This window comes from Lampetra planeri, chromosome 3 (assembly GCF_965212315.1).
Source record: "Lampetra planeri chromosome 3, kcLamPlan1.2.h2, whole genome shotgun sequence".
Lineage (NCBI taxonomy): Eukaryota > Metazoa > Chordata > Hyperoartia > Petromyzontiformes > Petromyzontidae > Lampetra > Lampetra planeri.
In genome coordinates this window covers 18,891,378-18,906,597 of record NC_136109.1, presented here as the reverse complement: position 1 = coordinate 18,906,597, position 15,220 = coordinate 18,891,378, and the positions used below count along the sequence as shown (strand labels likewise).

The 15,220-nt window shown below is 44.2% G+C and overlaps 1 protein-coding gene across 1 annotated transcript in view; it reads right to left on the bottom strand.

Annotated features, from left to right (window-relative positions):
* The window catches only part of SZT2 (SZT2 subunit of KICSTOR complex), a 112,107-nt gene that overhangs the window by 90,994 nt on the left and 5,893 nt on the right, over nucleotides 1-15,220 (bottom strand). The window contains exons 8-27 of the mRNA XM_078622693.1: nucleotides 14,357-14,753; nucleotides 13,828-13,998; nucleotides 13,003-13,443; nucleotides 11,770-11,917; nucleotides 10,317-10,446; nucleotides 9,050-9,198; nucleotides 8,454-8,600; nucleotides 7,837-7,951; nucleotides 7,341-7,585; nucleotides 6,712-6,999; nucleotides 6,176-6,254; nucleotides 5,964-6,058; nucleotides 5,352-5,427; nucleotides 4,796-4,921; nucleotides 4,162-4,276; nucleotides 3,047-3,160; nucleotides 2,695-2,898; nucleotides 1,921-2,003; nucleotides 921-1,005; nucleotides 401-559 (exon numbers count right to left, since the gene is read on the bottom strand). Coding sequence (XP_078478819.1) covers nucleotides 401-559; nucleotides 921-1,005; nucleotides 1,921-2,003; nucleotides 2,695-2,898; nucleotides 3,047-3,160; nucleotides 4,162-4,276; nucleotides 4,796-4,921; nucleotides 5,352-5,427; nucleotides 5,964-6,058; nucleotides 6,176-6,254; nucleotides 6,712-6,999; nucleotides 7,341-7,585; nucleotides 7,837-7,951; nucleotides 8,454-8,600; nucleotides 9,050-9,198; nucleotides 10,317-10,446; nucleotides 11,770-11,917; nucleotides 13,003-13,443; nucleotides 13,828-13,998; nucleotides 14,357-14,753 — 3,367 coding nt within the window. The remainder of the gene's footprint in view (nucleotides 1-400; nucleotides 560-920; nucleotides 1,006-1,920; nucleotides 2,004-2,694; nucleotides 2,899-3,046; nucleotides 3,161-4,161; nucleotides 4,277-4,795; nucleotides 4,922-5,351; nucleotides 5,428-5,963; nucleotides 6,059-6,175; nucleotides 6,255-6,711; nucleotides 7,000-7,340; nucleotides 7,586-7,836; nucleotides 7,952-8,453; nucleotides 8,601-9,049; nucleotides 9,199-10,316; nucleotides 10,447-11,769; nucleotides 11,918-13,002; nucleotides 13,444-13,827; nucleotides 13,999-14,356; nucleotides 14,754-15,220) is intronic.

The following is a 15,220-nucleotide window of genomic DNA, read 5'->3' as shown; positions in this document are numbered from 1 at the left end:
TGAACAGTTATTGGCGATATATATAAATCTTCATCCCAAGAAGTATTAAGTATTTTAGTGAGTGCTAGTCTTGATCGGTGTTAGTAATTGGCCAGAAATGACAACCAAGGGTTAGTAATGAGTAGCAAGCGAGTCTTACATCTCCGATTGTATGGTGAACTGTGTAGCCAACCGTGCTATAGTGAATAGTTTGGAGCTGCAAGAATGTAGACGCGAGTGTGAGCTGTGCGGTAGGAAACTGAAATGCTCAAAAAAACCCAAGCAAGAGGGAATAACATACAAGGTAATGGCCGCAGCTGCCTATTTACTGGATTGCAGAAGACGTGTTTCACTCACAACACACATACGATCCACCAAGCTTACACTTAGGCTTCTGGGCTGTAGCCAGCATCACACTCACCTGCTGGAGACTTGACGACTTGATCAGGATCCTGGTTTGGATTTACAGGCAGTGGAACCAACTCCTCTGTTTGTACGGCATTAACAACTGGATCCGAAGCTTGGAGTACGGGATCCGGATTGACTGTATGTGGATTGGTTCCCAAGAGTAATTGAAGGTCTGTATTGAACAACCACACACACACACACATATACATACATTATTTTGTACAAATACCTTTTAAAGTAATTTTTTATTACATAAATCAGGAAATGAAACAAAGACACGCATAAATACAGAAAAGGTTACGTATCAGATGAGATTCGAGTTCTGCATTGGATGTGACTAGGATTCTCCATCTGATAAAAAGAGTATCATGTATCGAATGAGATGAAGATTTGGTGGTTTTGATGTGTTTTAGATGAGCGTTCTGTGTCAGATGAGACAAGGGTACTGCATTAGAGTAGACGAGGGTTACACTGGATGATACAAGGGTTACGAATTCGAAGATTTTAATTCAATAAAATGAACGCAAGGTAACCTGTAAATGACGCCGGCACAAAGACGAGTGTGTGACCAGATCCCGTGGCTTTGGCGTAACAACGCCATCGCGCAATTCCTGTGCCCTGCGCACCAACAGATAAAAACCAGGGGACTGCGATAAAGATTTAGAGTGTTTACCGAGACTCGGCTTCAGAACATCAGGTCTCAGGATTAGATTTTCTCGTAACAGGGTTGCAAGATCACAGTCTGGACTGAGACAAGGTTCCAGGATCAAAGTCTTGCTTGAAACTGGGTTTGAGGATTAGAGTCACAATTGAGGCTCAAGAGGACTCAAGTTTCAACAATGGAGTCTAGAATGGAGAGTACAGTCATACCTCGGTATACGACCGTTTTGGAATACGTCGAATTTGGTATACGTCGTGTTTTGACAAGAAAAAAATGTCTTGGGATACGACGTCTTGCTTGGGATACGACGCGCTTGCTATAACTTGTATGGGTCGGGATGAGTCACCGCGTACCCGCGTATAACCCTGTTCACGACTCCTCCCCTTCCTCACCACCATCCTCGTAGGCTATCAATTCCTCTCAGCAAAGTAAAGTGATGTTACATTTTCTTCTTAGGTTTCTTCGGTAAAGTCACGTAGAAAGTAAAATAAAATAAAAACAAAAATCACGACGTTTCGGAGGCAACACAAGTCTCCGTCATCAGGTACTTTCTACCTAAGAAGATGATTCCTTGCAGTCACGAAAGCTTCAAATCTAGAATGTTACATTTTATTTTTATTTTATTAATGTATGCATTTTAGTAATAAGTAGTGTCTAAATTCTTTTATACAACCTCATTAATGTATAACATGCCATATAAAATATAATTTCTTATACTCTGGAACGGATTATTTCCTTTCCCTTTATTTCTTATGGGAAAAATTTGTTTGGTATACGTCATTTTCGGTATAAGTCCTACCTTCTGGAACGAATTAACGACGTATACCGAGGTACCACTGTATATTCTGATTTGGCATTGTGCAAGGGCTTACCTTTGCTGTAGTCGTCGTAATCGTCGTCTCTGTGCTGTCTTTGCTGGCATTCAATACAGGAGATTCCTGTTTATCCGACTCCACTAAATAAAGAAAAAAAGCAAGCAAACTCTTACTTCTCGTCTGCAATGAAAACATTTATCTTTGTATTAACTGTAAACATGCATGTTGAACTTCTTTCTCACCGTACATAGCCAACAGTGCTAAATCGGATGTGCTAAACATCAATAACCACACAACTATACACCTCTTTTCATACAAAGTGTTTTTTTTTTACTCCCGATTGTTCATAATAACCATGTAAGATACATAATGTATGCGTCATAAGCAATGAGCTAACAGTTCTTACAGCCTGGATTCAAGCCCTGTGACACTGGGCGTGTGTTCAGCTAAGGGGGTTTATAAATGTCATTTGTGAATGACAAAGAACCAACGCTGTTAATAGCCTGGGTTTGAATCCATGTTTCAGCCACCCACATATATTGCCATTGTGGACAACAGAAAGCCTTACAAATAGTACAATGTCAGCACAAGAAAAGCGTGGAGTCAAACAACTTTGGAGATAACATCAGAAAAGCCTAATGTGCTCTCCACCATTGCAAATTTCATGAAGGGCACAACCCACAAGCCAAAATAATCATCTTATATATATTCCTCGGCTGGATGTGGCAGGCTGTCCAACATGAATATGATACTAACAACAACACAATGGTGACGTAACTAGTGAGAGTTTTGTTTTAATTAATAAACAACAAAGTTAGACTATGTTTGCACCTTCTTGCGTCGGCATGCTGAAGAGAGGTTTATGGCCACCCCTGTTCCTCTCGAGAACCAACTTCACAAAGGTCACATGATCACCCTCGTCCAATGGGATTTCACGGAGAGAAAGGGCATCTGATAGGCTGGTATGGAAGAGGCTCAGGAGCCAATCAGATGGGTGAGTGGAGCCAGTGGTTGAAGAGTCGGGCCATGAATAATCTATACACACAAACAATACACAGTTGGGTAAAGAAGTGTAAATCAGAAATTATGTATTGCATGGACCACACACCCATTCACATATTCACTCACTCACTCAGCCCCTTTATCACCCACTCCGTACACACCACCCATTTCACCCACTCACCAGTGCTGTAGGTGTTGAACACCATTTCCGCCTGTCGACACTTGGGCAGGAGGCACATGAGATCAAATCGGAAAGGTATGTGCCACAAAGTGCTGGCCCCACTCTGCTGCTTAACTGTAAACACATACACACAAAGACAATGAGTTGCTGTTTAACCTGAGCTAAGTGTTCTTCGCGAACACATATTAAGACCAGCATCGAGTGTCAATGGGTGTTGTGATCAGGAACATATCGGATCAATTTTAGGAAGCCACTGGAGCTATGCACATTTAAATCTAGATTGAAAACTCATTTCTTTAGAACTGCTTTTTGTGTTTAGTTTGTTGTCCTTCCCCCCACACCTGGTCGGTTACGTACAGTGCAAAATAATTTCAACATGCATACATTGTCTCAAATGTGCAGATATTTTACAAACAGCAACAAGTACTCCATTAAGGCTCAGTTGACTCATGCAAAGCCCAGGATGAGCTCAGATACAATTTTCCCCCAATGTTATCCCAATGTTATCTATGGCTAAGAATCAAACAGATTACAGAGATCATAGCACAGCAAAGAACCACAGCAAGGACTACCTGCAACATAGAAACTAGTTTAGATACACACACACCACACTAGTCAAGTTTCATCATTTTCAATAAATGTTTACATTCATGATGCATACGTAAAATCTAGCAGAAATGTATTATTTACAATTTATGCAGATTATACAACTTTACAATCAGCATCATGGTCAGAACAAGACAGAAAATAAGAAATTACTCCAGACGAAAAACGAGACACAAAAGTAATTCTCGAATTGACTCACCACCCTCAATTGTAACAATTTATAAAATCACTGAGAAGAGGGTGGGGGGGGAAAGATAAAACATTAAATCGCTGCACCACAAACACATTCCACTCACACTACAATCACACGCACCTCCGACTAGCATGGTTGGCTACATATGGTGCGAAAGACGTTCACACAAAACATTCATACACGGGACAACAGCCACTCTTGATTACCGACAAAGTGATTCTGCTTGTTGTCCACCCCACAGTTACAATGACGACCTGCTACATGTGCGCACACACAGACGTAACATTACACACACCGACCGACCAAGATAGTTTACCTAGGGGCTGTATGGCACGGTTGGCTGCATAGTGAGCATCTGGGTTGTTGCACAGGAAGGCCAGCAGTTCACTGGTCAGCAGAGTGTTGACACAGTCGATATCACGAGGGTGCATCTGGCACAAAACAGTTACCATGATCATCATCATCAGCAGCTGCAGCAAAGATAGTGAAATCAACACCAGCAAATGACAGGAGTTTGTCATTTTCAGCAACATTATCTTTATTATTATCATGGCTATTGTTGTGCGAGGCTAGTGAATGCAAATGTTTATAAATGTATGCAAGCGTTTACATACGTGTGTGTGCGTGCGAGTACTGGCGTGTGAGTTTTGGGAACAAGTTAATTGTGTGTAAATGTACGTGTGTGTTTTTGGAAGTATCCAGTTTTATATATAAGGGTATTAGTGTGGGTGAGTGCGAGTCTATATGAATGTTGGTAAGAGTATGCGAGTTCTTATGAGCGCATGTGTAATTGTTTATTGTTTTACTGCATGCGACTGAACGCCAGTCTTCAGTGAGTGTTGAATGCGAGTGTGTACATCGGTATTGTATGCGAGCCTTCAGTTCTAGTGCTGTACATGTGGAAATTGTACAAGACTCTATACGCGAATGTTTTATGGGTGCGAGCTTACTGCATGGGCGATGTCGGTGTAACAAAGTCCGTCCAGGTGCGACTGCTGAGCGTAGCGTTCAGGTGGGATTGATACCCGGCCCGACAGGGGCTCCAACCAGCACTCGGTTGAGACAAGAAGCATTACCTGGAGGCAGGGGCACACATAGGAACACTCAAGAGACACACGGACACTCGTAAAAATGATCACAAACTACCAAAGAAACAGGAGTACTCACAAAAAGATGCAAATATATCGCGACACATTCTCAGGAGATACTCGTATAACGAGACACTCATTGACACTCAGATATCCATACACATACACATTGATACTCATGAAGCCACTCATACATTCATCGAGACATACGTACTCATTAAGACACTGGTACATTGATAAGAGATATAGGGATACTCAGAGATAATAATACTCTCAGACACACGTATAAATAATCATGACTGAATGATTGGGACTCTAATGAGCTCCTGGCTCTCGAAGCTGAAGTCTCAATCAAGCCAAGTATTCTGAGACTCAGTCTCGTCGAGCAGAATAGCGAGTTTCCATATGAAATCTCTACCTCTCCATCAGAACCCAAGAGGTCACCATTGCAGTCATCTTCACCATCATCATCGCCATCTTCATCAGTTGAAAACCTGGCGAGGCGAGGAACAATTTACCATAAAATTCCATACGTCACGTGATGGCAAAACAATATTAACAAAATGAAAATGTCAAAGCCAATGCTGATGAAGCCTCAATCTCTTGCCATCGCTTTCTTCCTTCTGTAAATTACTACCAAATTTTGCAAACGTTTAAACCTCACCTCCATGGTTGGCTCTTGAGAGTATAACCACTGCCTGGCTTAAGTTTAATTTAACAGTTGACATATCCTTCAAGCACCACTTGTAAAGCTTCATGACCACCCCTGGCTTTAGGATTTCCCCCTTGTCACCAGAGGTCAGCAGGCCCATGTCCACGTCAATAACTTGCCTTCCTCCATCTTTCATATGTGCCCCAGCCATCACAACCGATAATTCCAAATGACACCTATAACGCTCACCCGCTACAATATAATTCTGAACCTCAAAGCTGTTGCACCTGTTCTACCAATAACTTTCCTATTGAATGTAGTGGTCTTAGTAGTTGGTGGTGTCGATGAGTTGCGATGCAGTGACAATGAAACGCTCACGTGTGTCTGGGTGAGCTGCTGAGAGGGGGGAAGAGCACATACTGAACCAGACAGGTCTGCACCTCATCGCAATCAGCTTGACCTTCACACTCTGCCTGCAAACACACACACACAAGCACGAAGTTAACCAGTGTTTGCAAGCAACCTCTTAAGACCAGCATTATGGGGACACACTAGTGCACGGAGGGAAATGTGCTTTTTGGGGTCACTACCTTCATGGGCAACTCTGTCACCATAGAAACGACCCCATCCCCACTCGCTGCAAAGTTGAAGCCCTCAGCAAGACGGAGTCTGAAAAACATCGTCATTACCATCATAAATTAAAAATGTATCGACGTAATTGCAAAGAGTCTTCTTGCTCAAATAACCTTTGGTGGTACGCACCTTACTTGGCTGTTCTGAGTCAGCAATGCAAATTCCACATTCTCACATTAATCCATCGGATAACCACCGTCCACTACTCACAAAATGGTGCGATTCATTGTATTCATCGCACAAGGATGAGGTAGATGAGATGCTATTTGATGACGCAAATTATGGCGAGGATGTTATTATTGAGAATTTGAACTCGCTTATTATGAGTTAATTACTATAACTATAGCAACACCATGTGGATTATGTATAATTTTACAAGGAAAAATATCAACAATATATATATATAAGCACACAATCAACATCATGATACCCACTTTCCCCACACCATCATCACACCATGAGCACCACCAACATGAACCACCGCCGCCCTTACTCTGCGAGTGTCTGCAGAAGTCTGGTGCACGCTGCCATGACCACAGCCGTGTACGAGGAGGTGTGGGAGGTGGTCGATGAGGCGTTGGCGGAGGTGGTGGAGGAAGCCAGTGGTTCCACGCTGAATACCCAGCGGCGGTGAGTGAAGTAGTGAGCGAGTGCCGAGCACGGAGAGCCGGGGACAGCAGCAGAGGCCGCCAGGAGCAGCGGGGGCTGCCGCTGCTGCATCATGGGCAGCGGAGGCGCTGGAGCAGGAGGAGACAGGTAGTCGATGGGGGCTCGCTCATACCTGCGCAAGGAGGGAAAGCAACAGGGGGCAGGCAGTGTGTGAGTGCGTGTGCGCACGTGTGTGTGCGTGCGCACAGGGTGCATGTGTGAATGCAAGGTTGTGTTTATTTGTGTATATGGGTATGAGCATGTGTGCAAGCAGCAGTGTGCACACAATGTGGTGATGGTGATGATGGTAATGGTTCATGATGGTAGTGATGCTGCTGCAAATTATGCTGTTGATACTTATACTGGTGTTGCTGATAATGATGTTAATCATGTTACTGCTGCTTCTGTCTGATCATTATGCTATTTATGATGCTACCGATGATCATGATGATGTTGACGATTACAATGACACACCTAATCAGCAATTTTTCCACGGGTTTTGTCAGCAGCACAGCACAAGGACGGTCTGAAGAGGGTGGCGGCTGACTCGATTTTGAAGCTGCAGGGCTTTCTGTGAACAAACACGTCTTGCTCTTGCCCGTTTGCACTTCCTCTGGCTGCTGCTGTTGTTGCTGCTGCTGCGGTTGTGGCTGCGGCTGCTGCAACACGCGCTGTGGAAAACTCATCTCCCAAATCTGTTTCCTCAGGTCGTCCACAACCTGGCATCAACGTCAAAGAAAGAACAACAAAAAAAGAAAACATTCAAGTCAGAATTTCACAACCCAGATGGTAGGACTTTTTTTAATGTGAAGGATATAATCTCGATTGAATCCGAGTTCCAGGAGACTGGGTTACAAGATTAAGTCTTGATTGAGACTGGGGAAAGAGATGCGAGTTTTGATTCGACTTGGCTCCAGGATATCAGGTTTCACGATCAGTGCACCGCATTAAAGGACACCATCATTCTTGCCTTGTTGCGCGTTGAAGCTGGAGTCTCAAGCGGAAACGCCAAGCGGAGGACGACACAGGGAGCTTTTGCTGAAATCCGCACCAGGTAGAACGTGACCGAACCATTTGGTAAATCTCTAAAAAAGGAAGAGAGTCAAGGTAAATAGGGATAAATGGGTATGGATGGGGAGATATGAATGCATGGGAAAGTACAATAATTCTAGATTTGAAGCATTCGTGACTGCAAGGATTCATACTCTTAGGTTTTTTCGGTAAAGTCACGTAGGTAAAAAATAAAGAAATAATACAATTTATATAAATAATATTTCTATTATTATTGAGAGTTTCAATATTTATTTTATCATTTACTTGTTTTTTTGCCTACGTGACTTTACCGAAAAAACCTAAGAGTATAAAGTACAAAAAGGCATGGAGAAACACGGTGAGACACAAAGGGGGGGCAAGAGGGAACAGAGAAGCAAATAAAAATAGGGAGACAACAGGAGGCTCAAAAAGAGACACAATGAGACATGAGGAGGAATTAAAACTCATTCGGATGCACTTGGGAGTCACTGTGGTAAATTAGAGGTGGGCTTGATGTGGTGCTGTGCGAGGAAGCTGCCGGGTGCACCCACTCACACGAGCTTCACGTATGAGTTTGCCTCCACCAGCACAAAGGAGCTCCACGTACGCAGGAGGGAGGTGAGGGCCGACATTGCCACTCGACTTTGCACCGTGGCAAAACGGCCGTTTGAATTGGGGGTGTGGATGAAACGTGGCACAGGCCTTAACACAGCAACAACAGAAACAATGTAAATACAATGTAAAGAACCAGAATTACAATAATACACACATTCTGCATCGAGTGCCTGGGTGAAAGAATGAGTGGCAAGATAACGATTGGTTCAATGAGCAGGTGGGCAAGTGTGTGGGTGGGAGAGTTGATGACAATGAATGCGTGCATGAATGTATAAGTCGATGTGCCTGTGCGAGTTGAGCGAGTCAGTCAATGTCACCGTCAGTGACAGTGGTTGAGCGAGGGATTTAGTGAGCGACTGATGGAGGCTAGGTGCGTAGTTTGGTGGGTTTGAGCGAGCTAGTTGAGAGGGTGCCGTGACTATTGCAATTACAATAAAACATTTTAAATTAAATTCTGAAAATCCAAAATCTGAAACTAATCCCTACTTTGCATGCAAATAAATATGAGTCAGGTTCTCTCCCTCTCTCTTTCTTACATGTCATGTTGCAACAGGACACCAATGCGATGTAGGTGCATCCACCGCTGGAGTTTGCCCACATCGAGAGAGAACACGGGCTTCCAGTAGCCTGAAAACTGCCCATGGCTCGAGTCCTTGCCCAGCCCACTCTGCTGCAGGGACAGCACCTGCAGGATGCGGAGGAGCAGAGGGGGAAGGTTTGAGGGGGAAGGTTTGAGGGGGAGGTTTGAGGGGGACGGTGTGGAGAGGGAGGCACCAGGTGGAAGGTACTTCTCAAATTAACTGGACCCGCTGGTAACCGCTCTCTCTGGCTATTTGTTCTCTCTGCCTGTGTCCTCTCTTTGGAATTTTCACACTTAAATTCTAACTTAGCAATCTTTGAAATACGTAATCAACCAGGCTATGCGTTAATTGTGTGTTGACCGACTCTCTGTGTTGCATTACATCACATTTCGATATTTTGCGAGGTTATTTAATTTTAGTATGTCTTTCTCCTAATTTTCAAGCTTGCGTGCCGTGCCACGTCGTCATCTTACTTGCGCAGCAGCAACACGTTGCCGTCCACTCATTGATATGCTAATTTTCTCTGCCCCCTCCCTCTCTCCGTCCCCGCCCCCCCCCTCCCTATATTTAAGGGACCTTCACAGAAACGACCCCTCTCTCTGTGCCGATATGTGTCCTCTCGCTGTGTGTCCTTGTGATGTCTGTCTGCTTGTATGTCTGTCTATAGTTTTCTAGTTAGATTTTTGTTGCTATTTCTCTTATGCCTGATGATGATTGCTTGTGTTGCAATCGAAACGTCGCTATTATTTTAATTCATTATTTTATCTTTAGACGTGACTTAACCGAAAGAACCAAAGAATAACCGCAAAATCTTGCAGAAGATCGATTGGTTTATTTTTCATTCATTGGGTTAAAGTTTGGTTTTTTTTTTAGGATTAAGGTCAGGGTTAGCATTATGGTAAAGTTTAGGGTTCGGGTTAGAATTAAGCGTTACGGTTAGGGGTAAATGTTCGGTCTATCTTCTCAAGTTAATCTACAGTTAGGTCTTAGGTGCAATATTGTGCCATTTTAGTGGCATGTGTCTGCATGTCACCATACAGACACATTTCACCTCATGTTTATGGTCTATGGTGTAGTATCAGTGTTATTGCCATGTCTCCGTCTTCCCTCACAGATGTGCTTGCGCTTTATTATACTGCTTTCTACGGTGCAAAAGAAGTTCAAAAGACATACGAACATTCATCAGTGTCGTGTCAGTGTCAATATGAGTGCCGTGTCTCACAGGTGTGCTGGAGCCCGGTGGGAGGTAGAAGAGGGGCACTCCATTCCGCGTGCTCTCCGGTACGGTGTAGAATGCTGGGTTACTGCTGAACGACTGCAGGTGAACGAGCAGCTGGTCGGTCTGGGCAATGCTGAAGGGGCACACACAAACACATATCTAATATTGAGAGTGGAGCGAGCGGTGGCGGACTGGTTAGCACACTGCACTATGAACCTGGGGACCTGAATTTGATTTCCATTCTCTCCCAAGGTTAAGTAGAGAGTAATATCATAACCAGCGCTTGGCCTCGCCCTTCACCAACCCACATTGTCTAGCGAGGTGAAGTATGGTCAAATGACCCCCATGACCATTACACCACAGGGATTCCTTCATCCAGTAGTGAATTATTATTTAATACATTCTATTGATCTTTACACAAGCCAGAAAGCTCATATTTATTCAAATCAGCAGAGTCTATGATTATAATTAGTAAAATATAACGTTTTGTTTCTGAACATAGGCTTACACAAACTTATTAATGTAGTTTTTAAGGGTGATAAATTCGAGTAGAGTATTACTCATGTTTTTTATAAGAGTGTGACTCTCAAAAGACGCCAAGTTGACAGAAAACTACGGATTACTTGTCTTCACAAACTATGACACTTAAACATTCATACACATATACATACATACACACACAACCATGTATGCTATAGTGCTCTACACTATGCGTTTCTGAAAAGATAGACTATCTGAGGTAAGAGCAGAGCCAGAAGAGGACGATTGTAGAAACTCCCACAGTTGCAAAGGCGTTCTTGAATAGGGTGCAACCGCAACAAACAAAAAAATAAAAACATGAACAAGAAAACATCTTAAAGTGACTATGCGCAAACAGAAAAATCCAGGAAAAAACTGCAAAGTCTTTCAGAAAAAAAGCACCGTACACCAACGAGGAGGATGGCGTGATCGATGGTACCGGAAGCAGCAGTGAGGTCACGGACAACAACAAGAGACATCCATGGTCACAAGAGGACACGAACTGACCACGTGCAGCAGAGGAGGAGTCTCTGTAGAATGGCTTTTGTTAAAACCAAATTGGTCTGGGCCCCTCGATATAATGGTGGATGAGAGGTTTAGAAAGGAGAAACAGTAAACGTCACGTGTACGTATACTTGCACGCAAATGTACGCGCACAACACATTTCCAAATAGACACGCACACATATGCAGTGTACACAAATAAAGTAGACTGAAGTCATGACAATGGTGATGCTGCTGCTGAAAGCAATGATGCTGCTAATGATGATGACAAACATGACTACGAAGACAATGACGATGCTGCTGCTGCTGACAGACATGACAATGCTGCCCAAGTTGATGAAGATTTTGAAAATAAAAATGATGACGAGAACGCTGCCGCGGCTGATGACAATATCGCTGAAAACGACGGCAAGGTGGATAAACTCGGGACCCACCCGAGCAGCGTCTGCCAGAATTTGCGAACAACAGCCATGCGATAGGGAGAGGCGATCGGCTTCCTCATGGTGCAGGTGATGTCGTGCAGCACCTCATACCCGCCCTCCATTGTCACCTCGGTTAAGCACACAGGCTGCACGGCGGACCCTGTGGCAGGCAGAGACATTCACGACACATCAGGTGTGGTGCTCTCCAACCTCTACCCTCTAAAGAAAAGACCCAACCCAGGAACGAGGTGTAGTTTTGTTGATGCGAGGACTCATGAAATGGTTTGCGGCCTGATTAACCCAGCCATTAGTGAATCTGACAAGACGGTGTTTATTTTTATACAGAGGCCCGTTAAAGTGCAATGCACTTGGTCAAATTGGGGTCCCTCCTGACACAGCACGCATCCATTCATTATCACGAGTGATTACTTAAATGTGGAAGCACGTGGAAGGCACTGGAAGTCAGGTCGGATGAAGTGAATTTACCCGACTGGATTATGAACTCATAAATTTACAGATCAGTAAAACTGCTGACAATGGCGAGACCCAGCCAAATATTACGAGTTGAATAATTACGAGTAGAGAACCCATTGCTCTGCAATGGAAAATAAGAGACAGCTGTCATTTCACACACTTATTATAAGTCTATACTCGGAGCATTAAAATTAATATTTTTTTTATGTTATAAAATGCTAAGATAATACGTATTGTGACATTTGTTTTGTATTCAATAGGATATAAATAATATTCTGCCGAAAGAATGACATTAATAGGAGCACAAATTGAAAAGTTAGAGCAGTATTAAATGAATCGTGTCAATCTTATGAATTCGTTACTCCCACCTCTTCCGTGTTGCTACCTATTATACGTCTCCCGAACTTCTTCTGCTGTTTCAATTTTATTGAATGTTTATTTGTTTTGATATTCTTTGATTCTTTCAGTCAAGTCAGGTAGATAGAAATAATAATCAAATAAAAATAAAATAAAAAATGGAAAAACCACGACGTTTCGATCACAACACAAGCGATCGTCTTCAGGAGGAAAGAGGGGGAAGGTCACAGAAGGCGACCGCTTTTAAAGGCTTTCAGGGAAATCTCATTTAGCCAGTCACCCAGCTAGTTTCGGTGGCAACAGCCCACTGCCACTAATAATAGTTTTTTTTCGTGTACAGAGGAGTCCAGCCAACAGCCAGCCAGGAAAGTCAAGGCATCGATTAGCTTTAATAGTAGTATGATAACTGCTTACCGCCACGAGCAGTCCCTGCTCCACCCGCCGTTGCCGACGAAGATGATGAAGATGACGACACTGTTGAATTCGAGTGCCCAGCAACCGCACTCGATGATGAGGTAGAAGTGGAGGTGACGGTGGAAGTAGTGGTAGAGGTGACAGCTGATAAGGAAGCTGCTGTGGAAGTTGACACAAAGTGCGATGCTGATGTGTTGGTGGTCGATGACGATGTTGATGCTTGGGCTGATGATGAGGAGGACGTTGACGATATTGACGAGGTAGTGGTTGAGCTGCAGTGGGAGAGAGGATGTGCTGCTGCTGCTGCTCCTGTCGTTGGGACGAGCAGCGGTGATGATGGCGGAGGAGAGCGGTGCTGAGGCCAGGGAGCCGACACGCAGTACTCGATTCGAAGGTTGTGTTTCCATGGCAACACGAGCTTCACCTCGATCTGGGAACCTCCTGGTGCAAAGGGCGAGAAGGTGAAAGTGATTTACGGTCTGGGGTCGGGGCTTGCGACGGGAGTGTTAGGACTGAAGGCTGCTGTTAAAAGTTGGAGATTAGAGGTTAGTGTATAGTACTTCTGTATGTTCATGATGATATGCTTGCATACGTATTGTGTCGGTGTATAACGAGAGTAGTGTACGCCTATGCTCATTGTTAATGTATAATGCGAGTATTATGCAAGTGAATAGTGCTTGCATATGTTCTGTGTTCATGTATAGTGATCGTATCGCGAGCGTACAGTGTGTATCTATAGTGCGAGTGTATCGTGCTAGTGTGTAGTCTGAACATAGTGTGAGTGTATAGTGTGCGTATTGTGTTAGTGTGCAGTGCGAGAGTTACCCTTGGTGAGAGCCACATCCCTCACGCTGTAGCCCTCGCGGAGCCGCACCGACACGATGCTGCCCAGCTCCGCGTGAACCTCACGCTCGGTGTGCTTTTTCCGCCGTGTCGCCAGCGCAGGATTGGCGCTAGCCCACGCCAGGTGCTCATTAAACAGCCGGTGCTCCGCACCTGGTAGCAGTGTGGGACACATGGAGACAGCTGGCCATTATGAACCTACAGAGATTTGCCCAGACATGGGACTTGAACCTAGAACTTTACATCATAGTTGGTTCAGTGTCTCATACATAGCCATTACAAACCTGTCATGACCATTATGAGGCAATGACAGAAAGACGCGCAGACAAAGTGCTCGAACCCGAGACCTCATTAGCAACGATTACATGTTTTAACCCGAGTGAGCCAGTGAGTGAGCGAGTCGGTAATGGAGAGAAGTTAAGCAAATTAATGGGTGAGTAGATAACTAAGTCAATTTAGCGAACAAGTGAACAGGTGATCAATGTATAGTGTGAGCTGGGTTCTTGCTCACCGCACATGTCTCCGACACCACCGCCTCTTGCTGCCTCCATGAAGCTGTACGTCAGGAAAGCCCTGTGGTAGGCCGTCATCGCCAAGCTACCCGTTGACCGACGACCACTCTTGGCTCCCGCTCCTACCACCTCCTGCTGATGCAGCAGCACATCTCCTAATGTCCCAACCTCCTCTTTAACAATGCAGCTCCCACTCTCCCTCCTCCCCTGCCATTCCTGTGCACACTCCTGCCCTCCGCCCTCATAAACGTCGTCTTCACGGCTGTAGTCATCAATGTCACCATGAAAGACTTCAGGTCCCGCATAGGTGCCTCCCGTCGCTGTGGCGATGAAGCGCATCATCTCCACATTCGGGACGTGGCCAAAGTTGCAGTCGTAAGAGAAGACACCTCCCACCTTACAGCAACAACAAACAGCAGCAACAACAAAAACGACTTTGAACCAATAAGAATGACATAAACAACAACCATAACTTGGAAAAAATGATGACATCTAAACAACATCAATTGTGGAGGTGGTCGTGGAGCTTCGAGGTCAGAGTGCTGAGGTAGCACCGCTGAAACCCAGAGTTTGAGTATGGCTAGCCAATTGTGATTAAACCAGCTTCGTGTAGTGAAATAATCTCAGGCTGGTCAACAAGCACTATATAAAAAAACATAACATTTGGTTTTTCAATTCATTTGGCTAAAGTCCACCTCTAAAAATTAAATGTATCAGTTTGACAGGTATCTTACAATCTCGCAGCAGAGTGCATTCAGAAGTTCCGACCCATGTTGTGTGAAGAAAACAAAGGATACCTATTGGATTTTTTTTAAATTATCGTGAAAAATATAATCCAAAGCCATTCCATGACTGCAGTTACA